This window comes from Bicyclus anynana, chromosome 10 (assembly GCF_947172395.1).
Source record: "Bicyclus anynana chromosome 10, ilBicAnyn1.1, whole genome shotgun sequence".
NCBI classification, from domain to species: Eukaryota; Metazoa; Arthropoda; class Insecta; order Lepidoptera; family Nymphalidae; genus Bicyclus; species Bicyclus anynana.
This window is the reverse complement of record NC_069092.1, coordinates 5,260,005-5,287,286: the sequence shown is the minus strand read 5'-3', so window position 1 is coordinate 5,287,286 and position 27,282 is coordinate 5,260,005. Positions and strand designations below refer to the sequence as shown.

At 35.2% G+C, this 27,282-nt stretch overlaps 1 protein-coding gene across 1 annotated transcript in view; it reads left to right on the top strand.

The window, feature by feature from the left end:
- The window catches only part of LOC112057777 (homeotic protein Sex combs reduced), a 50,782-nt gene extending 29,437 nt beyond the window's left edge, over positions 1 to 21,345 (top strand). The window contains exon 3 of the mRNA XM_024098318.2: positions 19,281 to 21,345. Coding sequence (XP_023954086.1) covers positions 19,281 to 19,585 — 305 coding nt within the window. The 3' untranslated portion in view covers positions 19,586 to 21,345. The remainder of the gene's footprint in view (positions 1 to 19,280) is intronic.
- The last annotated feature ends 5,937 nt before the right edge of the window (positions 21,346 to 27,282 follow it).

The window sequence follows — 27,282 nt, the reverse complement described above, 5'->3', positions numbered from 1 at the left end:
TTATCAATAAGAGTGCGTATTATTTCCGTATCGATGGAACAGGATATCAATTTGTAACAAATATTTGTATTTAATTCTTACTTTGTATTTGTACGTATAAAGTTGTCAGTTATTTGAAAATGTAATACATTTTACGCTCATAGTTCGACTGAGCAATACTTTTACGAGTTACGAGTATTACCCCGCCGTATTGTGGGGCGAACGTCATTTGACGTAACGAAACGACAGATATTAATGGTTATATGGAAAAAATATCGTTGCGTTTTGTTTCCCCAACCTTTAAAGCGCAATAAACAATGTGCAATTAAAACGCCAATATCAGATTGATGGGTTTGGATTTATAATGGACATAGTATTAGGATAAGGGTGCGGTTACTAACTTGAGTCACTGTGGTGCCTTCGTTTTCTTCGTAGAAATTCTAAATATTTTTTATTCTTTACAAGTTAGCCCATCACTACAATCTCACCTGATGGTAAGTGATGATTTTTTTTTTAATTCTTTATTTAACGAGGGTTTGTTCAATAAGGTAAGTGATGATGTAATTTAAGATGGAAGCGGGCTAACTTGTTAAGAGGAGGATTAAAATCCACACCCTTTTCGGTTTATACATGACGTACCGGAACGCTAAATCGGTTGGCGATATGTCTTTGCCCATTGGGTAGTAACTGGCCACGGCCGAAGCCTGCCGGGGATCGAAGCCAGGACTTCCGTCTTGTAAGTCCACCGCGCATACCACTGCGCCAGAGGCCGTCAAACATGAATTCTTATGTGTGTTACTTAACATTGGTAAAATATGTTTTAAAACCGGGGCATTATCGCTTTTATTGACCTTGTAGCCTCAATTATATTACTTTAACTTACCTAATTTAATAACTATAACCTTGTACCTATCTACTTAGCCATAGTATTTAGGTAGAAATCTATTAGGTTATTAATAGTTTTCTTACCTAACGAAACAGGCAAATTACAAAGTGTAAATTGTACGTACAATAGAGATTATGTAATTTAATCTTGAAAATTTCAGCATTTTGCATTATTTTGTAAAAAAAAATCTGATATATATATACTAGAACCTAAGTCATTCTAGATGAACTATTTTTTTTTAATTATTTAACTTTCCATGGTTGATTAATTATTAGGTAAGTACCTACTACCGACGCATCTACCTACTGAAAGATGACGTATACCTACAAATATTAGGTATTTCAAATAATAGGTAAATTGAAGACTATAGAAAATTTAAAAGTTACCTCATATGTATTTGGTGAAAGTTTTATTGTTTTACTTATAAATAAATGCCTTACCTTTAAGTAGGAACTTACTATTCCTTTAATCATTAAGAATGCCTACCGCAGGTTAAATTATAGTTTCCCATAAGAGTAATTTAAACACGTTGCAGCAGTGGAAACCTATCCATAATATACGAATTAAATAATTCCTTTATTAGGAACATACCTGTTAGATACATTTGCGCATGGTAAACCAATTAAAATGGCGGCGCTGGCTTGTCATTTTGTAATTGGTTAATTATTATCTTTGAGTAGGCGGGGCAAAATTGTGTAATCTATATCTTGTATTACTTTTACCATGTGACAATATTTCGATGATTATCATTATTTCTTTGAGCTAAAATATCCATTTACAGTTAAACATACGTGTAGAACTTCCATCTTTGAAGTTGGTTAAGTACAAATAATATGTTACAGGTTTCATCCGATTTAAAAAGTAAGAGCTTCTACTTAGTTAATTATAATTACTAACTAAAATAACTATAGTTTCAAAACCACGGTTAAGACTGTTATAAGCTCCACCGATCTTAACTTTGACTAAGAATCTCAAAAAAACATTTACTAATAAGAATATTACATTTACAAGTACAACAGGTTACAAAGGCTTTTTAAAGTATAATTAAAGTTTTATACAAATTAACAGCATAAAACAGGTAAACAGGTCTTCAAAACTATATGGAACTTATTGTCAATTCTGACCTACTACTTATACTAATTAATTTAGAATATCAAAACTGTTTCGCGTTACTTTGATATTTCCATACGCAGGGTACTAAGACCAGCACGATTTTTAAAAAAACAAGTTTTTTTTTTTTACTTTACTAGTTACTAGCTTTACTAGTTAGCCCTTGACTACAATCTTACCTCATGGTAAGTGATGATGCATGCAGAGGAGGATGAAAATCCACACCCCTTTCGATTTCTACACGGCATCGTACCGGAACGCTAAATCGCTGGATACTATAACTAGCCACGGCCGAAGCCTCCCACCAGCCAGACCTGGACTAATTAAGAAAATCTCAATCTTCCCAGCTGGGGATCGAACCCAGGACCTCTGTTTTGTAAGTCCACCGCGCATACCACTGCGCCACGGAGGCCGTCAAAAAAGCTAATCAAAATTTCCTGAGATAGCTAATCAATATTCTACTACAACAGGATTGAAAAAATAACTTTCGACTTACTATATCAAATACCTCTGTAATAGGGTTTTACCTTTTAATGTTAACTTAGTGCTAGTTATCATATTACCTATCTGTTGAAAATATAAGAATAGGTGAGATACCTAACTCGTGATTCTATGAAAATAATTAAACTTGAGAGTGTATTTTAATGCATAGTTTATCTACCGATTTAGCTAGTCAAAACATGTTCAAACAGAGTGAAAATCTGCGAGAAACATGTCTAAATACTGACGGCCGAAGATCAGTTTGTTTTGATACGTCGTGAGCGACGATTGCAGGCCGCTCGCTTCTTGTCACGCTGAAAACGCCCTCGGCTTTACGAAATTACTCGCTATATCTACCTCTATAGGTCCATATCACTAATGTAACTCATAATTTGGAATTTCTATTTATTTAAGTTGCCTGTGCCTGTGGACTGATCTTCCTAATTTTATAGAAGCTAAAGCTTAAACTTTCCCTTTCCACAGGGAAGTTTTTTTTTTTTTTTTTTATTCTTTACAAGTTAGCTCATGACTACAATCTCACCTGATGGTAAGTGATGATGCAGTCTAAGATGGAAGCGGGCTAACTTGTTAGGAGGAGGATGAAAATCCACACCCCTTTCGGTTTCTACACGGCACCGGAACGCTAAATCGCTTGGCGGTACGTCTTTGCCGGTAGGGTGGTAACTAGCCACGGCCGAAGCCTCCCACCAGCAAAAATATTACCAGCATAAGTACGATGAACAAGCTTGGAGTTCGAAATCTAGTAGCTTTTTTCCTGATTGTGTGTGTGACTGTAGGCTCAATGGAATCGCAGCGTATTATATTAATGTCAGTCTGGTCATCAGATCTATATACCTATGCTTTTCACTAAACACGTTAATCTAACGGTTTCAGGTGGTCACGTATTCATATTGTAGAATTTTAGTTCTAGATTGTCTATACTTTGTCAAAGAATAAAAGTATCTACGTTATCTTCGGTAACAATACCTATAATGATTTAGTAATATACGAGTATATTATGACATTCACTTCAGTCTGTATTATGAAGAATCTTTAAATTCAAGTAAAATGTCTTACGCAACTCATAATATCATGAGTAATTAAAGTATATAATAATCACTGACGTTTCCGCAAAACACACGAATTAGTATATCACTCTAACTCTAAAACACTCAAACATCTTCTATATTAAAATATATTTCATGGAGCTGTATTTGATTTATTCTCAGAAATGTATCGAGTCGTTTTTATTGTGCGTACATGTTATGTCTGCGATGGCGCGGGTGCGGGTGTCCGTCAGGCGAAACGTCTGCTGGCGCTCAAGATACGGGTTAGATAAATACGGTGATCCACTCATTGCTATAATATAAACTGACGGACATTCGCTAGGAATTTTTGACTCCGATTATTCAGACGCCCGAATTAGTATACCTATGTTAATATATCGTAAAATGGAATGTATTTCATGGAGCTGTATTTGATTTATTCTCAGAAATGTATCGAGTCGTTTTTATTGTGCGTACATGTTATGTCTGCGATGGCGCGGGTGCGGGTGTCCGTCAGGCGAAACGTCTGCTGGCGACCAAGATACGGGTTAGATAAATACGGTGATCCACTCAATGCTATAATATAAACGGATAAATATAAACACCCAAATTAGTATACCTACATTAATATATCGTAAAATGGAATGTATTTCATGGAGCTGTATTTGATTTATTCTCAGAAATGTATCGAGTCGTTTTTATCGTACGCGTCCGTGGTTTGTCTGCGATGAACGCGGCGATGTCAGTCAGGCTAAACGTCTGCTGGCCCTAAAAAAACGGGCTATAGCTAAATATGACGATCCACTCCTTGGTAATTTCAAATCACACGTATATACTGACTTTAATAAATCGTCTGTCACCAAGCTATATCTCTTGAACCATGACACTATCACGATTCACGGACAGTTGAAATTTTGCCACATGATGTCCTACTCGTATTTACGCCATAACAATAAAATATTAAAAACAGAATAAAACAAACATTTATAGGGGCTCCGAAACAACAAATGTGATTTTTCGCCGCTTTATAGGCAATGCTATGGAACCCTTCGTGCCCGAGTCCGACTCGCACTTGGCAGGTTTTTATTGTACGTACGTGTACTGTACAGTGTACAATGTAATGTACGATGAGTGTGCGATGAGTGCGGCGCGGGTGCGGGTGTTCGTCAGCCGAAACGTCTACTGGCGCTCAAGATACGGGTTAGATAAATACGGTGATCCACTCCTTGCTATAATATAAACTGACGGACATTCGCTAATTTAGCGCCGTGTTTAGGGTTCCGAGCGTACGTAGTCCTTTAAAACACAAATTTATACCTACGTTATAATATATCGTTTAAATGAAAATATATCGTCACTTTGCGAAAATAACCGTAAAACTGTAAGGTCTTTAACGAAGGGTTGCCAGGATCACTAGCTAAGGGTATGGTAACTGGTGACATGATTCCACATATACTGTAGAGAATACCAAAAAATACGTTTCATACTTAAGAATTTAGGATCTGGGGCCTTAATTTAAATTAATAGCTATTTCTAATGTTAAAACATTTCGTACAGTGAGCGCCTAATAAGCTCATCACAGGATTAGGTGTGTGTGCTTAGTGGAGTGGCTAAATTCGGGTCACTTTTTGCGGTGATTTTGTAGGCACATAATTTATTATCTATAATATAAAATAATCATTGCCTAGTCCATTGCAACTATTGCTACCTTCTAAAGCTACCACGGTCTAAGCTCCTTAATAGCTCCCGTTTTTACCTATGATAGGAGCTTGAGCTGGAAAGTTTCCATCATAAAGTGAGGTTTGTCTGGATATCACAGGCTCGATTTAATAGTGAAGAGAGCCGCGGTGAGTCGTGGCTCCGTCAATCGCGACCGCCTCTTTGTACTAAAGCGGTGAAGATTAAATATTAATGCACCAGCCTGAGACGATAGTCCCTCTAGAGCCGACATTATACGACGCGATTAATTAATCGACTTTGTTATTCGATTTCAATCGTGCATTATAATTGAACATGGAATCGTTTATATCAATTGTGGCGACAGTAACACAAATCTACTGAACAATGTATATAGATATATTTATGTAGTAATATATTACTAGATAACGCCCCGCGGTTTCATCCGCGTAGTTAGGTACTGTTATTATAACTATATGGTTACATCAAGAGATTCATCGATATCAACCCATATTCGGCTCACTGCTGAGCTCAGAATGAGAATGATCAGGCCACCAAGCAGGCCCAATACGGATTGGCAGAGTTCACACACGCAGAGAATTTAGAAAATTCTCTGGTATGCAGGTTTTCTCACGATGTTTTTCCTTCATTGTTTGAGATACGTGATATTTAATGCACGCAACTAAAAACTTTTCAATCGGATTTGAACTCACACCCTCCAGAATTGGAGGTAGAGGTCATATCCACGACGAATCCAGAGATTACCTCTACAATATAACAAACTTTACCTCTTTATTATATTAGTATAGATTATGCGGTTAACTTTGTGTATCGCCGATAGCTTTCTTTGCGATTGGTTGCTTGCGTAACTGTCAAAGCGAAGCTTAACGGGGTCCGCTAGCATTTTTATGTAGGTTATGTAGGTAGGTTATGACGTATTACCACCAATTTCCCAACTTCCTTCTGGGCTCTTACTGAGAATTTCATGGAATTAAAAAGGTCAATATTTCATAGTCCAAACTCCATACGTATACGATGCGCCGGCGCATTTGCCAACCACTGGCCTCTTAGTTGGTCCAATTACACCTTATGACGGTAGTAGAACAGCAATGTAAAATACGCACGGAATATACACGTGTAATAAATTACATAATCATACCCGAAAATATTTGAAAATGAAAGTATGCCGTCATGTAGGTGTTAGTATAAACTTGGCTTCCCCGTTTCTGTTAGTTAATATACATGATCCGAACATAAACCATCTCTTTCCCCGCAGTTGCCTCATCAGTCGGCCAACAAATTAGTCGGTGTCACTACAATAATATACAATAAGCGGCGCGTTGCGGCTTGCAGCGTCGTATAAATCGCTCAGCACTGACGACTAATGTTTTGTATGGAGATTTCTTTCGACGGTAACGCAGCCGTTGCTATATAGTGGCCTTTATCTAGTCGTAAATTAATCCATGAAATTGATAAACGCGAGCAGTTTCTTTCTTTCCCCAGCCGCCGACACATCGACATAATTATTCTATTTGAATTTATGGCTACACAAGTGCCAAAGCCAAAGATAAACTTTTCTATGTTTGATGCTAGTTGTTGAAACTGCTCCGTTGATCCAGAGGACCACTTCAACATAAGCATAAGCATAAGGTCTCGGATTCGATTTGGAACGTAAGCAAAAATTACTAGACTGTATCAATACTTTTCTCCTCTCCTAGACTTGGGGAACATTGTAACACCACCAACTTATACACCGACAATGTCCTGGTGAAAATAAAATTACTTTTTTTCTTCTAAAAAATTCTCAGTAGCAACTCTAAGCTAAGAGGAGTAATATCCTGGCAGTGAAAATAAAATTAGTTTTTTTTTATTTGCAGTGCAGGAATAATATCCTGGCAGTGAAAATAAAATTAGTTTTTTTCTTTGCAGTGCAGGAATATTATCCTGGCAGTGAAAATAAAATTAGTTTTTTTTCTTTGCTCTCTTCTTCTTCTTAAAGTGCCTCTCCGACTAGCGAAGGTTGGCAGTCAGATTCTTGAACTCGTCTCTATCTTTCGCGAGGCGAAATAATTGTGCGGCGCTCGCGATCCCGGTCCACTCTCTGATGTTTCTCAGCCAAGATTTCTTTCTGCGACCAACGCCTCTTCTACCAGCAACCTTTCCCATCAAGATGAGCTGTAGAAGCTCGTATCTCTCGTGTCGTAGCACGTGCCCTAGATACGCGACTTTTCTCGTCTTGACGGTCTGCAAAAGTTCACGCTTCTGATTGACGCGTCGCAGAACTTCGGCATTCGTCACTTTGTGAGTCCAACTGATAGCCAGCATGCGTCTAAAAGCCCACATTTCGAACGCTTCTATACGTTTCCTGATGTCCTCTTTTACTGTCCAGGCTTCACATCCGTATAGAAGTATGGGCCAGATGTAACAACGCAGGAGTCGAATGCGCAGAGGAATCTTAAGACTGCGATTGCAGAGAACTTTTCTCATTTTGTTAAAAGTACTTCGTGCTATTTCAATGCGAGTCTTAACTTCCTGATCACTACTCCAGGTTTCATTAAGCCACGTACCCAAATATTTGTATTTGCGCACTCTCTCCACTTTTTGGCCGGCTACGTCGATTTCAAGGTTATCAATATTTCTTTTTGATATAACCATGAATTTTGTCTTTGAGATGTTCATCCTAAGACCAGCTTGCTCACTGAAATCATTTACACTGGTTACAAGTTTTTGAAGTTCTTCCAGAGATGAGGCAATAAGAACTGTATCGTCAGCGTATCTAATATTGTTATTTTTCTTTGCAGTGCAGGAATAATAAATATCCTGGCAGTGAAAATAAAATTAGTTTTTTTTTTCAACTAATTCTCAGTAGCAACTCGAAGCTAAGAGGAATAATATCCTGGCAGTGGAAATAAAATTAGTTTTTTTTTATTTGCAGTGCAGTAATAATATCCTGGCAGTGAAAATAAAATTAGTTATTTTTCTTTGCAGTGCAGGAATAATATCCTGGCAGTGAATATAAAATCAGTTTTTTTCTTCTACAAAATTCGCAGTAGCAACTCGAAGCTAAGAAGAATAATATGCTGGCATTGAAAATAAAATTAGTTTTTTTCTTTGCAGTGCAGGAATAATATCCTGGCAGTAAAAATAAAATTAGTTTTTTTCTTTGTAGTGCTGGAATACTTAATATCCTGGCAGTGAAAATAAAATTAGTTTTTTTCTTCTACAAAATTCGCAGTAGCAACTCGAAGCTAAGAAGAATAATATGCTGGCATTGAAAATAAAATTAGTTTTTTCTTTGCAGTGCAGGAATAATATCCTGGCAGTAAAAATAAAATTAGTTTTTTTCTTTGTAGTGCTGGAATACTTAATATCCTGGCAGTGAAAATATAATTAGTTTTCTTCTTCTACAAAATTCGCAGTAGCAACTCGAAGCTAAGAGAAATAATATGCTGGCATTGAAAATAAAATTAGTTTTTTTCTTTGCAGTGCAGGAATAATATCCTGGCAGTAAAAATAAAATTAGTTTTTTTCTTTGTAGTGCTGGAATACTTAATATCCTGGCAGTGAAAATATAATTAGTTTTCTTCTTCTACAAAATTCGCAGTAGCAACTCGAAGCTAAGAGGAATAATATGCTGGCAGTGAAAATAAAATTAGTTTTTTTTCTTTGCAGTGCAGGAATAATATCCTGGCAGTAAAAATAAAATTAGTTTTTTTCTTCAACAAAATTCTCAGTAGTAAATCGAAGCTAGGAAGTCAGTTGTGCTACAATGTTCCCCATGTCTGGTAGGTATAGATACAGTCTAGTAAGTAATTTACAAGTGATAGTGACCGTTATAAAGTCAAGCATTTTAGCTCTCCATTATAAATAATTAATATAGGTTTATAATATGAGTGGAATATATTGAAAAAACTTTCTTAGCAGTAGAAAAAATTAAACTTTCATAACTTGAAACAGTCACAAATAATTAATTTACTTCATACCGAGTAGAAATTAAATTTGAAGTGATTTTTCAGCACAGTACGACTAAATTGCATTGATGGTAGTGATTTTTATATTTTGTAAAAAAATCAATACAAAATACGTAACCGTAAAATTTCAGCTAATATAATATATTGTATTTTAGTAGGCATTAATGTCAGCTATCTGTAGAGAATATCGTAATATATATGGGACATCCTGTATATATAAAGTACCTACTTAACAGAAGTAGCTGTAAGTTTAACTTTGTGTTACGATCTCTACATAATTTGTACCCACCGAAGTAGTTATGAATAGTTATTTGAGGACATGTAATATAATATATTTAATATGTTGATTCGTACGAACTTGTTTGTTGACTTATAACCAGTTTTCTGTGCCTGATTAAGATCATAAGAGAAGGTAACGTACCTAGAGTAGGTTGTGTAAATACCAACCTACTCGGCTGAGGAATTATTGTTATGTTTTTCATATGTTTATATACATATCTACCTCCAAATCTATATAAAATTAAAGTGTTCTTCCGTCATTTATAAATAAAAGCTTAAGTTTTCGCAATTAATTATCTAATTTGTTTATTTTAAAATTTTTAACAATGTTAATAAAATTTAATACAAAAACACATGGGTAAATCAAAAATATAAGGTATATAATGTTTCCTATATATACGAAGATTTTTTTTTAGCACTCAGTTATAGTGTAGTATAGTAGGTATAAGGCAAGTCCCAATTAATTTAATAACCATGTTTCTAGGGTTGATGATATCACGTTCTATTTCTGGCCATTATACATTTACGAACATACCTACTCTAACTTCGAGGTCTTTACCCTCGAATTTAAAAATAAAAGTTTCTTCAATCGATTATAGAATGTTTCTGATACTTCTACTTACTTTTCTTATACCTTGAAATTGGAAAGGTACGATTGATCAGCTAATAAAAAACCGAAATCATTCAAAGTAAAGAAAAATATAAATTCCTATAAATAAATTGAAAAATTGCCTTTTTTCCAAATTAAAAGGTGTAGAAAAGCTAACCTACTTAAATATGGATCTACACTGTTTAAGTATATTGAGAATAGTTAGATTTCTCTACATTTTGAAACTTGTAAAAAGCATGTAGATTTTTCCCCATATTTAGAATCAGAAATATATTAAGGAAAACAATAGGTTAGGGTACCTACAAAATATATACTAATTTGACGTAATGCAGTGAGGCGTACAATATTAAGCATCAAAAATATAGTTCTACTTGACAACCCTGATACAAATTCACCGCAAGTGGTATTTTAAAACAACAACGCATTGTTCGGCTACACAAAATGGTCTCTGGTGACGACAATAAATCACTTTATAGACAATTAGCAAATGTTGCAAAACCATGACGTCTCCACACACAAGGTCAACGCATTTGCAAAGAGTTTGGCGAAATTGGTCTGAAAAGACCTTTCCCTCTTTTCTTCTCCTGTCAAAGTAATCGATCTACTAATGGGCATCTATTATACTTTTACTTTCTTTGAAAAGAAAGTAATAATGAGATGAAAAAGTCAAAGATTTGCATGGACCCACCAGGCAGGTAGTGTTCTTTAATCGGTCGATTTGTCTTATTGTCGGGGATGTCGTTTGTTTGTGCCCAGTGACCGCGACTGTGTTCGAGATAAAAGTAATAAATTACAAGCAACGGAAGGTGTTTGTAATGGCCGACAGAGGTGTAGCACAGCATTAGCCGATGCACTTTTATTCTTTCACTCAAACAATCGCCGACGAATTTAGGTTATTTTAACTTCAAAACATATTTTGTTTCTTAAAAGCAAATTTAAATTCGTTTATACATAGTAGGTCGATATACCGTTTTTCCAAAACAATGTCGTTCGTGTCAGTTCAGACGTTAAACTAGCAAGGAAATTTAGTAGTTAATAAAGCGTACCATTGCTATAACGAGGTTAACTAAATAAGACGAGTTATAAGACCTATACCCGGTGTGTTCCACCATGCTAAGGAACACCTAAGAGTTTCTAGCAATGCTAGAAATTCACAGACATAAACGAGCATGATGTATTGCTAGAAATTCTCAGGCAAGTACGAGCATGATATAGGTATTCCTTCATATTTGGAACAAGTGTTTATTAATTTCTTACAACGCAGATAACGCCAACCGATGTACCTCTACAATGCTAAAGATACAAGTAGTACCTAAAATCAAAACTCTGACCTAGAAAACGGAACTCAAAAATATCATTCCACGAAGGTTAAAGTTGATATAGCTTTATGACACTTCCAAACAACGAGGCTTACTATTGATAAAAGAATATTTAAAGTCGGTACAGTAGGTTCAGAAACATCCTACAACCTCACAAACTTTACCTTTTACAACATTATTAATATATCAATAATATTTCACTCAATAAATACACATCAATGTTAGTAGGTATCATTGTTTTGTCATTTCGACTACTAACTCTTACAAATCTTAAAACTATAACTTATATTATAAGTCCTTTATTTTGTAGATTAGTAATAACTAATGTCTGGAACTAGTAATTAGTAATAATAGCAATTATTATTCTCAATCCATGTTATAACCTATTGGTTATCTACACATATCCACTTCCTTGTACGCTAGATAAAGTTAAGTTATAAATAATAGGCGATACAAAACTTGTTCAGCCAGATTTATTATAAAATTAATATTCAATTAGCTTTCCGCACATGCACGCCGGTTGGGCGTATATTATTAAATTTAATTTATGACATCATTTACAGCCGATATTTTTTAAATTATGACCGGTATACCGGTTTCACGTTAAAGGTAATTGTGGATGAGACCAATTTAGGCAGCTTTCGAATATCTTTTAGCTTTTTAATTAAACTTTTAAAGTTTTAAACCAATTCAGCCAAGTTACTGTACTATACAGTAAAATTAATTTTGAATGCCGAGCTAGTCTTGCGAGTACCTAAGGACATTTAGCTCATATTAGACATTGTTAAAATTATATTTAGGATAGTTGCTACTAGCCTGAAAAAATAGCTCAGAATTCTATATATAGTGGTAGATCTTTCTACTTATTCTCAAGACCATTATACAGGGATTATAAACAGTGCTTATTTTGGTTATCTATACTAATATTATAAAGCTGAAGAGTTTGTTTGTTTGATTGAACGTGCTAATCTCAGGAACTGGAACTGGTCCGATTTGAAAAATTCTTTCACTGTTTAGCCCATTTATTATTCCCGTATTTCTACGGGAACGGCAAAAACGCGGGTGAAACCGCGCGGCGTCAGCTAGTAAAGAATATAATCTCTGTAGTTCTAGAACTATTGACATTGCTGTGCATTGCACGTTGGGCTTTTGATATAACAAAATTTATCTTAGACTGCTGCATATTATATCTATGAATCATCAATATCAGCCTATATTAATAGCCTACTATACCTCCAACCTCCTCACCACGAATAAATCGTTTACAATAGTGAATTGCTTCTAAATATGATTACAATAAAACTATGTATGGATATAGTAGTTTTTGTTGTTCTTTGTGATCATAAAGATTATATTCGCGACAGTCGAGGCTAGCCATGCCCTGGAAATAGACCATCGAAAAGCACCAATAGGAATTTATCAACGGCGCCGTCTCCGCACTAATTTATTGCACACTATGTAAATGTGAACAAGGTATTAGCGTCCATAATATTTCTACGTCGTGATTAGTCCACGAAATGAGAAATTCGCTCTTAATATCGTGTTCTGTACCGCGCCCAATCAGATATCGGAACCCTTTTATGTAGCCCCGTATTACCTGCGCTCGTAAATTTTATCGGCGAGCTTGTAAACGTTTATTTACTTATTATTTATAATAATGGAAATGTATATAACTTTTTTAAACTTTAAAATTATTAAGAAACTAATACAAAGTACGCATGTACAAATTGTACACTCCTTTTTCATGAAAAATATTAAAAAAACTAAATAATAATGACAAATTCTTAGTCAACTAAGACAAAGTTGGTGATACTTATAAGTAATACAAAAGGAATACTTATAAATAAGCATTTTATAAGCCTATTTATAAATAAAATAAGACTAAGTTTTATAAGCCTATTTATAAGTAAAAGGAATAAAAAAAAATATATGTTTACCAAATTTCAATTGGATTGGTCTAGTACATTAGGAGAAAACAGACAGAACTTAAAATGTGCGCGACTGAGATTATAAGGGTTCTGTTTTTGTACTACGCACGTTCGGAACCCTAAAAAGACTTAAAAGCATTGCTTTCCTTTAGGAATTGCATTGGGTGCACACGAAATAAATAAGAAAGTCTACATGGCTGAAAAATTTGATCTGTTTAACTTTTAACAGATTGTAAATTGAAATAATTTCTATGTATTTTTTATGCAACGCCCAAACTAATATACGTAAGGCAGCGAGCCAAATAATATGAGGAACGCTGACTTGGAAAATGACGTATGGAGTAACGTTCAACGGGATGATGACATAATTTGAGACACGTATGATGTGAAGAAATTTACAATTTAAATAAAGATAAAAATAGTACGTATACATAAAGAAAATACAAATAAGGGAGTGCAAGGTATTGACTTTCTGAATCTAACTTAGATCGAGTAGTAAGTAGGAAGTGAAGCTTGATAAAATTGCTAGTCAAGCAACCGTATATTTATAAGAAGATAAGGCAGTATCCAATCGCATATTCCAAACAACTAATAAAAGAAAAAGATTGGACGAATAAAACTTGAAGCACGATGCGGGTAGCATTTTAAGTAGACTCCTGATAGGTAGGCGACAAGTAAAAATAATTAGTAGTGGTCAAGCTGCGATAATGCGTCGCCATTTAAAATTGAACTTTATTGTGAATTCAGTAGATTTCATTATATGTTCACCCGAAGGATATCTTCGCGAATATTCACAGGAGGGATTAGTAGCTTGACGGCATGACCTTTACGGAATTAGTGAGGACTATGATTAATAATGCAATATACCTACTTAGCTCAAAGACGCCGCACCTTTCGATTTTTCATATGCGGTAGAGTAAATATCATATGAATTGCATTACCCAGATAATAACAACTTCAGTTTACCAGAAGTAAAAAATTAAGTCGATTGTCGTATTTTTAAACCTCTTTTCGAATTTATCACTTGTCAAACTTGCATTTAATCTTATACTGTGTAGGTACTAGTAGGTACCTACACAATAAGGTGACTTTTAAAATATATGCTCCCATCTAATTAAATTAAAAAAAATACTATTGTAATCATCTTATATCTTGTAAAAGTAATAAAAGAATAGAGTAAGAAAGTTTAATACGCAGTTTGGCAGGAAATAAATTATTTGGTAATTAATTTAGCAACTAAAATCTAAATAAAACACATGTCGAATTATTTTAAGAATTGTAAAAGAATCTAGCAAATAAAACCTAAATACACCTACCTAGGTACAAAACTTAAGCTCAAAATTCAGAATAATAGTCTGGATCTGAATTTAAATAACCGGTCAAGTTTGTGTCTCAGCACGCACAAAGAGTTCCGTAGTAATTTTAATGTGGTACTTGACTCTGTTTTAAATAGTGTTTAAACATAATTATTAAAGTATTAGCTATATTTTAATTTGGCCCGTCAATAATAACCAGTAAAAAATATAATATAAATGAAAAAATAACTACGTAAAATTTTTGCCATCGAAACAATTGGACAAGGGATGTCATTCATAAAAGCTTCGTTATATTATTAATTATCATAATAGTTTTAAACAATAATCTGCTTTGCTACATTAAGTAAATTTCTTCTAAATATAGGCACGAGTTAACTTTGTTATAGAAAAACGCATGTCGAATAAAGATGAATTGTTTTCCGCTAAGAACGGATTTGCAACAAACGTATTAGTAGGTCTAATGGCGGACGAAGTCGCGGGAGTCCGCTAGTACAAGAAAAAAATAACAATCAATTTAAAAGTTTAGGCTAAGACAGTATTATTGAAGAAACAGATATACCTACGTTTAACAGCTATCCTAATCTACAAAACTGAGGATTTCTTGTTTGACCAGTAACGGAACTCTAAAAAGTATTCATCCGCTATTCATGATTAATGTGTCTGTTTGTATTGAATATTATAAGATGACCTGTTTGACAATGCACCGACTACTTGTTATGGGCAGATGGTATACATTTGCTCTTGGCAACCAGTTTTTTATGACGTCCCCAGTGTTTCCTAGATTTCAGGTGTACATACGATCGGAATATTTTAAATTATACCTAAGTTTCTAGACTTAAGAGTTGTAATATCTGAAACAATTGTTATAACAAGAAACTAAATATGTATTAGGATAGATCTGGTTAGAAAAATATGGCTTGGACCTTATGCAAAATAATTATCTATTTTTAGATGTTTGCGCTGATGAATGCGCGTCCTCTCTCTGTAAAGACGAGTACCTAATGTTTATAAATTAATCCTAGGAGGATTGGATTTGGATTCTTCATTTCTATTGTCTAGTGAACTAATGTAGAGATGGTAGAGTGTTCTACCAATAATTTTAAAGCCTAATACTCTGACACTTAGAGAGAAATTAATCAAAAATGATTTATTAATAGCAATACTTACTATAATTTTCATATGTATTCATGTTTAATGTGTTTAATAGGCACTTATAAAAATCTTATTAGTCGATTTCGACAGGTATAACACTATCTACCACACTTAAACAGTCTTCAGAATCTCACTGTTCATCAATATAGGACGCTTGGATTATTGAATCTCTGAAAATTAGACTTCTTCGGACATTTATACTTATCTACTCGCCTTCATTTCTTGAGTACACTTCAACCTCTTCCGTGGCAAAGGGACATACATCATTTTCTTTAATTTTCATGGTAATTGCGCCTTTAACTTGCTCCAATTTAAGCATACCTTAATAAGTTATCAAAATATTTTCGATTACCAATTAATTTAAGCTGTAACACGCTTAATAGATCCAGCGTACAAGCTATAATTTTCAAGTAAAATAGATATACATGCATTATTATTATAATCTTTATTAAATGGCTCTAGTTGGACCATCTGTCATTCTGCTTTTTAACTTCACACGACTCCTCAATTTTTATTATAATTTCAAGATAGTTTTGAAACTAGTTCTATCACTCTTTACTTTAGCCTCCTATGCTTATCTGTCCAATCATCACAGGATTGACCACATAAAAATACGCATGACACTTTTATTACATGTATTCTGTTTTCATCTTGATGTCATTAGTCATGCCCTCTTTGATGTTTTATCGCTAAACATTTTTATGTTGGCATATCTAGCCCGTTATTAAGTACCCACGTTGATGGAAAGATGTAAGAAAAATATTCCGAATGGCTCGTGATCATTTTTCTTATATATCCAGTTTAAGTGGAATAAGCGATTAAATTATACAATAAACAAGCGGCCTAAATACACGAAATCACTGAAACCGTTTATTAATAAATACGACCGTTGATTATTAATATTTATAACCGACTTCAAAAAAAAGAGGTTCTCAATTCAACGCGAATGGTTTTTTTAATGTTTTAACTCATAACTTCGCCATTTCTAAACCTATTTTGAAAATTCTTTTTTGTTTGAAAAAGTATACCTCCAGATTACTTCTGTGGCGCTTTCGTTCACTATGCTAGGACACACTAAAAACAGAAAAATATGATTTTGCTTGAGTTGATGCATCACTGTGTTGGCACCGCCTTTAAAGTGATCAGAAGGTAAAACATACGATGTTATTTTTTTGTTTTTGGTTTATTTTTGTGATTTTGGAGACGGTTGAATATTTTGTTAAAAAGATTCTATATTTAAATTTTTTTCTATTTTATTCTATGAGAAGATAGCCCTTGATCGCGCTTTCTCCTGATGTTAAGTGACGATGCAGTCAAAGCTGGAAGCGGGCTTACTTTGAAGATGCACAAGTTTAATCTACGCATATCTCTGACGGTTTCTACCAGAACGCTTAATCGCTTGGCGGTACGTCTTTGCCCGTAGGGCAGTAACTAGCCACGGCCGAATCCTACCAGCAGACAAATCAATTTAATTTAAAGACAAGTAATTTTCTGAAAAAAAGAAACAATCCTGGTCAAGAATTCTCACTATTTTGCTCTCTTAACAATTGCAACTCATCGTCAATCAACGATTTTGATTCCACTAATATTGAATTACAACTATCAACTATTTAGTCTAAAAAAGTCCTAAAAAATCCAAGTACCTATAACAGAAACTGTTCTCAGACTGAAGCTGCTTTAGTTTTTAAATTTTAGACTCATCCATAGGTAATACTGGATGTCATTCGTTTAAAATTCGGCCATGCAATATGTCTAGACTCAGACGGAATATAAAACGGCCTGTGACCTAGAATTACCTACTTTAGACAAAAGGGAGTTCAGCTTATTTTATTTTATACGTATTTCAATAGGATAATTATAAACTTTTATTTATTAACAGTATATTTGAAATACTAATTAAAAACTTTAATTTATTCCTATCTTTTGCAGTTATACTTGAATATATCGATATATTTTCCCATAAATATTTTCATAACAGAAAAAGATGCTTCATCAGCTGCATTCATTTGTGTTTGGATAATAATAATCAATTATTTTATGTCTTGATTTATTTTTGTTATGCACAATCTATTTCATTACATCAATAATTAAATCTGTAGGTAATTAATATAATAGAAATACAAGCAGGTATCACAAAATGTTCATAATAAATTACATCTCAACACTATTATCTCATTAAAAGCTAAGATTAAAAATAGCTGCCAGCTCTCTGCAACATCCAATGGAAGCGAAGCTTTAGGATCACGAATATCTAAAGACAACATCTCGAACCTTGATATATTGTAAAATAATGTATCGCGCAGCTCTTTTGTCACCGTGATATATCGCCTATACCTGTTCTGAGGTTTTTTTATCCATCTATAGTCATCTGCACTTCCTAATCATAGATACCCACCTCAAATCAGAATTTTAATATAAGCTTTTCATCAAAATCACCATATATGTGAATTCACATTGAAATTCATAATATGCCCTCGTATTGTGTCCATTCGTTTCGTCTCTGTACAAGGATTATGTTAAAATAATGCTGCCAGTCAGTTGTTTGTGCATCGGCCTGTCACTAACATTTCAATCTCATAGGGTTTTTGCTGCAACATCACTTGTAGTACTTCGGCGGACATCAATATTTATAGTTTTTAAACATCTTTATCGACGCGGGTCTGACATCTACGGACGGAATAAGGGAGAATATCGAACGCTGGCGCTGTATTTATTACCGTCGCATTTCTTTTATGTGTTGATCGTTCCGTTTGTATTAATAATAATTCACTTTGCGTTACTTTATAAGCTGCATTTATGATTCATCATTTTGAAGAGACCGAAGTTGTCAATAAGGTTGATAAACAAACGTTAATAGTTGGTTATTTCGAAAGCGATTCATTAGTGGTCGAGGCTGCTTAAAGAAATGTAACAAATGACACAGTTTAATTTGGAAGACAGAGTCGGACAGGTCGCATATCGATCACGAGTGGACTGGCTAGCGTCCAAGCCGACCGAATGGTGGGCTGCACCGGGACGAGAGGTGACAGGTGCGTGCGCGGCATGCAACCCATGACTCGTGCCCGTCGTCTGAATGTTCACAGTTCACACCGCTGTCAAGCCCTTCTCTCAACTGCGTATTCCATTTCTACCTACTAAAACATCGGCTAATTTTATCATGAAAAAAATCTGACCATTTTAAACCATTTCCACGATTAATTGCTCTTAAACGATTTAAAGTGTAGGTACTGGTATATGAATGAATTTCAAAACTTTTAATATAAGAAAGGTACTTTATAAATCTTAACAGAAATCCCGTCTTGAATCGTGCGCAATGCCGCAAGCTGTACATCACAATCGAGCAAGCGTGGCAAGGCACGAAGACGATCGAGCCAACTATTCATTGGCGCTCAAACGGGCATTCAGTTCTAAATATTAACGTGCCTCTTATAAGTCGTAGTATAGTGCATAATTAACGTCTGTCATGAACGCACTAAAATTATTATATTGTATGCAATGTTATTAATTGTTTCTTTCGACCGTTTTAGGTACTGTTAACGCGAATGGAGAGACGAAACGACAGAGGACGTCGTACACCCGGTACCAGACACTCGAACTCGAGAAGGAGTTCCACTTCAATCGGTACCTGACGCGGAGAAGACGGATCGAGATCGCGCATGCCCTCTGCCTCACAGAGCGCCAAATCAAAATCTGGTTCCAGAACCGGCGCATGAAGTGGAAGAAGGAACATAAAATGGCATCGATGAATATCGTCCCCTACCATATGAATCCGTATGGCCATCCTTACCAATTCGACCTTCACCCGAGTCAATTTGCGCACTTGTCAGCATAGGATCAGTGGAATTTTTCGAATAGTGGATAACTGATTTACTAACCCTATTAGTCGACCGTTGTTAACACGGAGTTGTGTGTAACATCACAGTAGTGTGTGATGTTACAGCAACTAGACTAGATCAGTTATTCGCTGTTCGAAAAATTTTATTAGACTAATCTGTTGACAGTTATTGTTGTGACATTCAGTGACTATAGACAAAGTGTGTTTGTGCTGAAACAAAAGAAGTGGATACAGAAGAAAACAAAGGATATCAACGAAACATTCTTATTTTCTCAAATAAGCCCTATCTGTACATAATCTTAATTCCTAAAATTCTTAATTTGCAGCTATGTTATAAATAACTTATAATCAACATGGATGTGTCAAATTGTTGATTTAGAAAGAATTTTGCCTAGTCATAAGCTAAAAATTGATCTGCAATGTATTCCTAAAATTGTAAGATATAAACAAATTAATAATAATTGTGTAAATTGTGATGGCTAGTTAGAACATAGGATAGGGATGTTTCTTAGATTTCAAATATTAAAAATATCAAACATTAAACAAACTTAATGACATAATATAATAGTTATGGTGTATATAGCCGTCACGCAAAGTAACAAATTCGGAAATGTACAGGGATAAGATAATTATTTGGCGAAATAAATCAAAATTGAATTATGATTACCGAGGAAACGGATAATTTTTACACAAATCATTCAATTAATAATGAGTATAATAGATTAGCAAGGGCTTTTAAGGACGCTGTGAACTTAATTACAGGATTTAAGCTCAGCTAATTTAGAAAACTGTGAATAAGTAGTTGTTTCTTCTTAATTTGTAAATAATATAAAATAATTTGTCATTAGAAATATCTGAAAAAGTTTAATATATTTACTTGTAAACTATGTATGAACTTTTTCGACGAACTGTTTTATGTTCCTGTTCTTAGTTGTAAATAACAAATGGTATGAATATTATGATTATAAGATCATGGTTCTTAGTTATTATCATTTAGAATATCTATAAATAGTTTTAAATGTCCACCAACGATACCAACTTCTTAATTCATATTATGACTAATGCGTACTTTAAAATCTTTAATGTCGTATTTGTAAAATGTACTTAAAATATAATTAGTGAGTAAAGATTTTTTTTAATTTCTTCTATGAAGTAATCTAATGTTACCTTTATTCTATTTTATATTATTCTTCCATTCGTTTCACAGTTTCATTTATTATTATTGCTTAAAGTTTTGTTATAACTTCGTAAAATGTCGTGGTCAGCTGTGATATTTTGTTAAATTTTATTCTTAAGTAAAACAGCTCTTTGAGTTACATCGGATTGTGTGGTTGTATCATTTTGCTTATTAATTTCGTCTTTTTCTGATTCATTTACAACACATGCTTTATTTATTGTTTGTATATAGTAGGTTTGGTCACGTAGAATAATTAAATAATTTTTGAAACATAATTCGTAAGATGCTCATGTTATTGCTTCAATAACATTTTCCCAGTTGTAAATTATATTGTGCAATAGGAAGTGGCCTATTATTGAAACTGACTCTATTATTTCGTATTTTGTATATTATTGTTTATTTACTTGTGTTATTTCTTTCTAATTAATAAATATAAATATCTTTATCGTTCATTCCAGTTAAATGAGAGCTCTAGTGAAGTATGCTACATGATCATTTAAATTATTGTATTGTATGAATAAAGTGTATTATTAAATTTGAGAAAATTGGTGAAAATGATAAAATAAATTATAAATATAGACCTGTTTTCATTTTGTTACTCAAATTTTATTTCCTCAAAAGTGAAACAATTTTTGCTTTTTTGATTTACAATTAATAAATAATAGTATTTACAAGTGTTTTGCAATTCTAATAAATTGTGCAGGTTATGAAAGAACTTACTAAGAATATTTTTGTAGGTTCAACAAAGTAATGTTTTAAAGCAGTTTATAAAGTTAGTTACAGTTTTTTTTTTAATTGTTTATACACCAGCATACAGCAGCAGCATTTAATGAATCACAAGTAGATGTGTTGACGGGCCTAGGCTAATATCTAATGTTAATGATTATGACAGTGACTGTCGGATTAACTAGCTCTCCAATAACTTTCTACCAGTCCGCGAAATTCTCAAACGCCAACCCATATTCAGCTCATTGTTGAGTACGAGCGAGAATAAGAAAGGTTTAGCTAAGCTTCTCAGAATGAGAAGAGTTAAGCTAGTAGTCCACCAAGCTAGCCCAATGAAGATTGACAGACTTCACATACGAAAATAATTGAGAAATTTGTCAGGTATGCAGGTTTCCTTACGATGTCTTTCCTTGAACGTTTGAGACACGTGATAATTAATTTCTAAAAATGCACAACTGAAAAGTAAGAGGTGCATATCCTGGACGTCATATACATTGGGCTATCAGGTAGATATCATAGCCATTGGGCTATCACGGCAAAGAATGCCGTGAACTAATATCAACAAAAATATGTAGCCGAGGAAAACTGTTAGCCGAGTTCATTTGAAACGTTCGCAGCAACCGCCAGTTCGACGCCTCCGTCCGTATTGAGTGATGATAAATGATAGCACCAATGACAACCTGCGAGGGGCGCCGGGTACCACGTGCCAACAAAGAGTCGAAAAATGTGAAGGTTGCTTTAGTTTGTAGGTCGCGGGCGCGTATCGGAGTCTGAACCTATAAATCATCCTGTCGGAATATTTTGCTTTATACTTTTGCTGCGGCTGTATCCGGTGTGACTGACAGATGCCTCATTGATTTAATGTGTGCGGGAAGCCCCAGGTTCGAGATCGAATGCTTTTTGCAACAAAAAATTATAAACATTTTATCTCTTAAAATTATTAACCTTTCGGAGTTGGAGTCCCTTGTACATCGACCTGCTTACGAAAGGTGCCTTTGAGTAAATTTCTTTGTATAAGACTAGCTACTACTCTAGCTTAGAAAACAATTGGTATATGAAATGGCAAAAAAACTAGGTAGGTAAAAACTAGGTACAACAACAAACAACTTACACAAATACAAGTCAATGTCTGAATGAAATTGTGTAACATAACCTTAAAATAAACTATACTTAGAAGAAATCGTCCAAGAATATAACCTAATGGAAACTTTAATGATTCCAAGTGGAATAAAAGGCTTATTTTAGACCACATAACTATTAGAATAAAATAGGTACCTACAACAAACTTTAAATTAAACTTAAATTCAAATCAGTGTCATGTAGGTACCTATGAGATTTTGAATAAAAATAAGCTCATTGTTCAACTTAGCCTTAAAGGCCTAATTAGAAAAACAACCAAAATAGTTTAACTTTATATCAGTTGGAATATTAAACCAATTAGAAATTGTTGATCCATTTAGTAACATGACACTAATGGGATATGAAAAAAGGGTGCAATGGATAGCTTATAATAGTGATAAAACAGAGACGGTCCAAATTGTTTAAGTGGTAGGTATAGCCGAGAAAAGGTAACAAACAGACAGACAGATTTAATCATTATCATTATCAGCCTCTTTCAACTGCCCACTACAGAGAGAGGCTTCCCTCTTTATGGGAGATGGGATAAAAAGAAAGAAAGAAAGTCAGGATCCAGTGAACGCAAGCACTGCGCAAGAGTCCAGCGTACGGACTAAAAGAACTAGGAGGGTCGGAATGTTGTTCTAAGGGCGTCTCCGGTAGTTTTGTGAGATTTGACAGCTTTTAAGGATATTTGGAGCGATGAGGTTTGTGAGTTATCTGAGATTAGTCCTGACAACTATAACCGTGGTTGCAACTATTCAGTAGGCCTAGCAGGGTCATCTTTTTTTTATTCTTTACAAGTTAGCCCCAGATTACAATCTCCTGGAAGCGGGCTAACTTGATAGGAGGAGGATGAAAATCCACACCCCTTTCGGTTTCTACACGACATAGTAAAGGAACGCTAAATCGCTTGGCGGTACGTCTTTGTCGGTAGGGTGGTAACTAGTCACGGCCGAAGCCTCCCACCAGCCAGACCTGTACCAATTAAGAAAACCTCTATCTTCCCAGCCGGGAATCGAACCCAGGACCTCCGTCATGTAAATCCACCGCGCATACCATTGCTCTACGGAGGCCGGCTACATACTCGTAATGTCTCATGAAATGCTATGGACCAATACGGCCTAAACAAAAAATATCGCTCTCTTTTTTGTTGCGATGACACTAGAGAGATGGCGATAGTTTTGACGCTGCCACTATTGGTCAATTTTCTCTTCATGAGATATCTCAGGCTAGGCTTGATGTGGTAACTTAAGAACTCCTTACCGATATAACTAACCTTAACATTATTGGTTTCTAGATTGTTCTTTTACAAATTCGATACGCAACATGCCAGAGCTGAGGTCCAGATACTCATCGTTATGTGTCACATTATGACTAATATTATTAATGTCGTCCTGTCGGGACGATCGCGGCTGGACACCGAGATACCTTACATTAAGGTGTGCTGTGTCGCGAATCATTTTTCATCTCTTGCCCACTGTGTCGCGAGTGTCTTGTACGACATTGCTTTGACGACTGATAAGATACCGTTTAAGGCGAGGACTACACGAGTCATCATTATCAATCTATTTTATTCACTACAGTGAATAAACTACTACAGTAAAAGTGACAGATTGACGGCTCCGTGGCGCAGTGGTATACGCGGTGGATTTACAAAACGGAGGTCCACGGTTCGATCCCCGGCTGGGCAGATTGAGATTTTCTTAATTGGTCCAGGTCTGGCTGTTGGCTAGCTACCACTCTACCGGCAAAGCCGTACCGCCAAGCGATTTAGCGTTCTGGTACAATGTCCTGTAGAAACCGAAATGAGTGTGGATTTTCATCCTCCTCCTAACAAGTTAGCCCGCTTTCATCTTAGACTGCATCATCACTTTCCATCAGGTGAGATTGTAGTCAAGGGCTAACTTGTAAAGAATAAAAAAAGGCCTAGTGGATATGGAACCACGCTGCTCGCAATGACGGCATTAGGGTGGTAATGTAAAATTAACAGCCTTAATTAGATGTTAAAGATAATGGGACCGGCTTCTTAGCATGCTCTTCGAGACACGGGGGTGTTTCAAAACTACTTCCCAATGTCGGTGTTCACAAAGTCTTTTTCATCTCATGCTCAGTGTGGTGTGTGCACACGAGTGTCTTGCATGACATTACTTTGACGACTAATAAGATACCGTTAAGGCGAGGACTTAACGAGTTATTATTATCAAACTATTTTAACTATTGTAACTACAGGATATTGCTAACTATGTGCCTTATAAGAAGGCAAAGTCACTCAGCGGGCGATGGAGCGAGCTATGCTTGGGGTTTCTCTGCATGATCGAATCAAAAATGAGGAGATCCGCATACGAACTAAAATCACTGATCTACCTCAGCGAGTCGCGAAGCTGAAGTGGCAATGGGCAGGCCACATAGTTCGAAGAGCCGATGGGCGTTGGGGTCCCAAGGTGCTGGAGTGGCGACCCCGCACCGGAAAGCTCAGTGTTGGTCGACCCCCCCACTAGGTGGACCGAAGACATTAAGTTGCAGGGAGCCGCTGGATGCTGGCGCCTCGAGACAGTTTTTTTGGAAGTCCATGCAAGAGGCCTATGTCCAGCAGTGGACGTCCATCGGCTGGCAATGATGATGATGATGAATGAACTACAGGGTCAGAACTCCCACCTCTTAAAGGAGAGTGGATACGGTTAGATCCACCACTGCGGGTAGGTGAGATAGGAGTTAATGTTAAATTAACAGCCACATTTTGATGTATTGATAATGATCTGGACCGACAGCTTAACGTAGGTACTCTCCGAGGCACGGGGGTGTATCACCAATTCCTAACTTCGTGCTCCGCAAATTATTTTTCATTTAATGCCCACTGTGGCGCGAGTCTTGTACGACATTGCTTTGACGACTGATAGGATACCGTTTCAGGTGAGGACTACACGGTTGTATTGAAAAAAAACTACCTAAATGAACAACGTACGTAAATAATCTATTTTGTCACTACTTAAGTATATGGCATCTATTTTACGTATGGGTGCACCATACGTAAAATAGATGCCATATACTTAAGGTGTAGATGCCGTATACTTAATAATGGTGCAGCTTACTGTTCCGTTTAGAAGTAACACCATATTACATTAGGACAACAAACTAATAGCGTGGTACCCGGCTACAAGCGGAATAGTATATGGTTTGCTGCATATTTTAAGTATGGTGATCCAGGATTTTCTCTCATTATATGATGACGCCTTATAGATCAACGGTTAAGTCAACATCATCATCATCGGTCATTTGGACCCACTTAGCATAGGCGTTCTCAAATCTATCTATGTGTGTGTGTGTGGAGAAATTGGAGGATAGGCTTACACCACTATAACTAGACCTCTGTGACGCAGTTGGCTATGTTGTGATTTTCAACAGAAATATATTGATTGCTTGCCTGTGAGCAAATAATTGTATATTTTTTAAATTGGTTTAGATCTAGTTTGGTGGTAGTAGCCGTGGCTGGTTACTACGCTACCGACAAATATGTATCTACTACCAAAAGCTTTAACATCCCGGTTTGAAGCCGCTTAGTAACCCAGAGGTATGCGGCGAAGAAACTTCTATGTCCTTCAATAAACCCGCGTCTATCTTAGACAGATTCTTCACTTACGAGCAGGTGAGATTGCAGTCAATGGTTAACTTGTCACTTATAAAAAAAATCGATAAGATTTGATAGTGTAAGTTGGACTTAAGTTTGACTGCAACGACTACTATCAGATGTAAATAATAGTGACTGATGATTTTGTACGCACGTACTTATCCATAGTAGGTACAAAAAATCTACATCTATGCTAATATTATAAAAAGGAAAGATTTGATTGTTTGTTTGTTTGCATTGAATAGGCTCTGAAACTATTGAACCGATTGAAAACATTCTTGTCCAGTTGGGAAGGTACATTATGCCCAAGTGCTTAATGCTAAATTTTGTCCCCCGTATTCCTACGGAAACGGGAACCACGCGGACAAAATCGCGCGGCGTCAGCTAGTTTATTGGTACGTAATATTATTTTATAACTGGATTCACCATTATTATTCACTTTTATTGGATGTTGAAATATTATTAAGAAATTTATTATTTTGAGCAGTACTTACAGTAGTTCTACATAATATTATGCCTTCAAAGTAGTAAAATTACTACTTCAAAATGTTAACTTCTGAGGGAGCGACATCTGTGTAGTTTTCGCCTAACCATAACGTAAAGATGCCTCACCTACTTGGTGGAAACCTGTCAGAAAACCAGGACTTGTAGAAAGAAACAGTAAATTACGTTTTATAAAACTGACAACAGATGGCGCTACTAGTATTACCTTTGCCTTTCCTGAAAATATTTTTGTACTTAGAAAGTAAATAGAATAAAATGGGTATAAAATAAATGTTTTTGTAGTTTAAATTGTAGCAAATAATTATAAAAATAGATATCATTATTTTTTAGTGAAAGAAAGAGATTTAGGTTTAGAATTACAAAGAACCTAATAAAAACTAAAAAGAAAAACTGCTGCAAATAAAATTTAATATAGTTCACTAAGTAATTAAATAATATCTAGTTTTGTATCAGATAGTTTCTAAAATGATATTAAAATAAATTTATGGGGAAACTTGATCCAACTAACCGCGGCAGCGAAATATCTAGTTTTGTATCAGATAG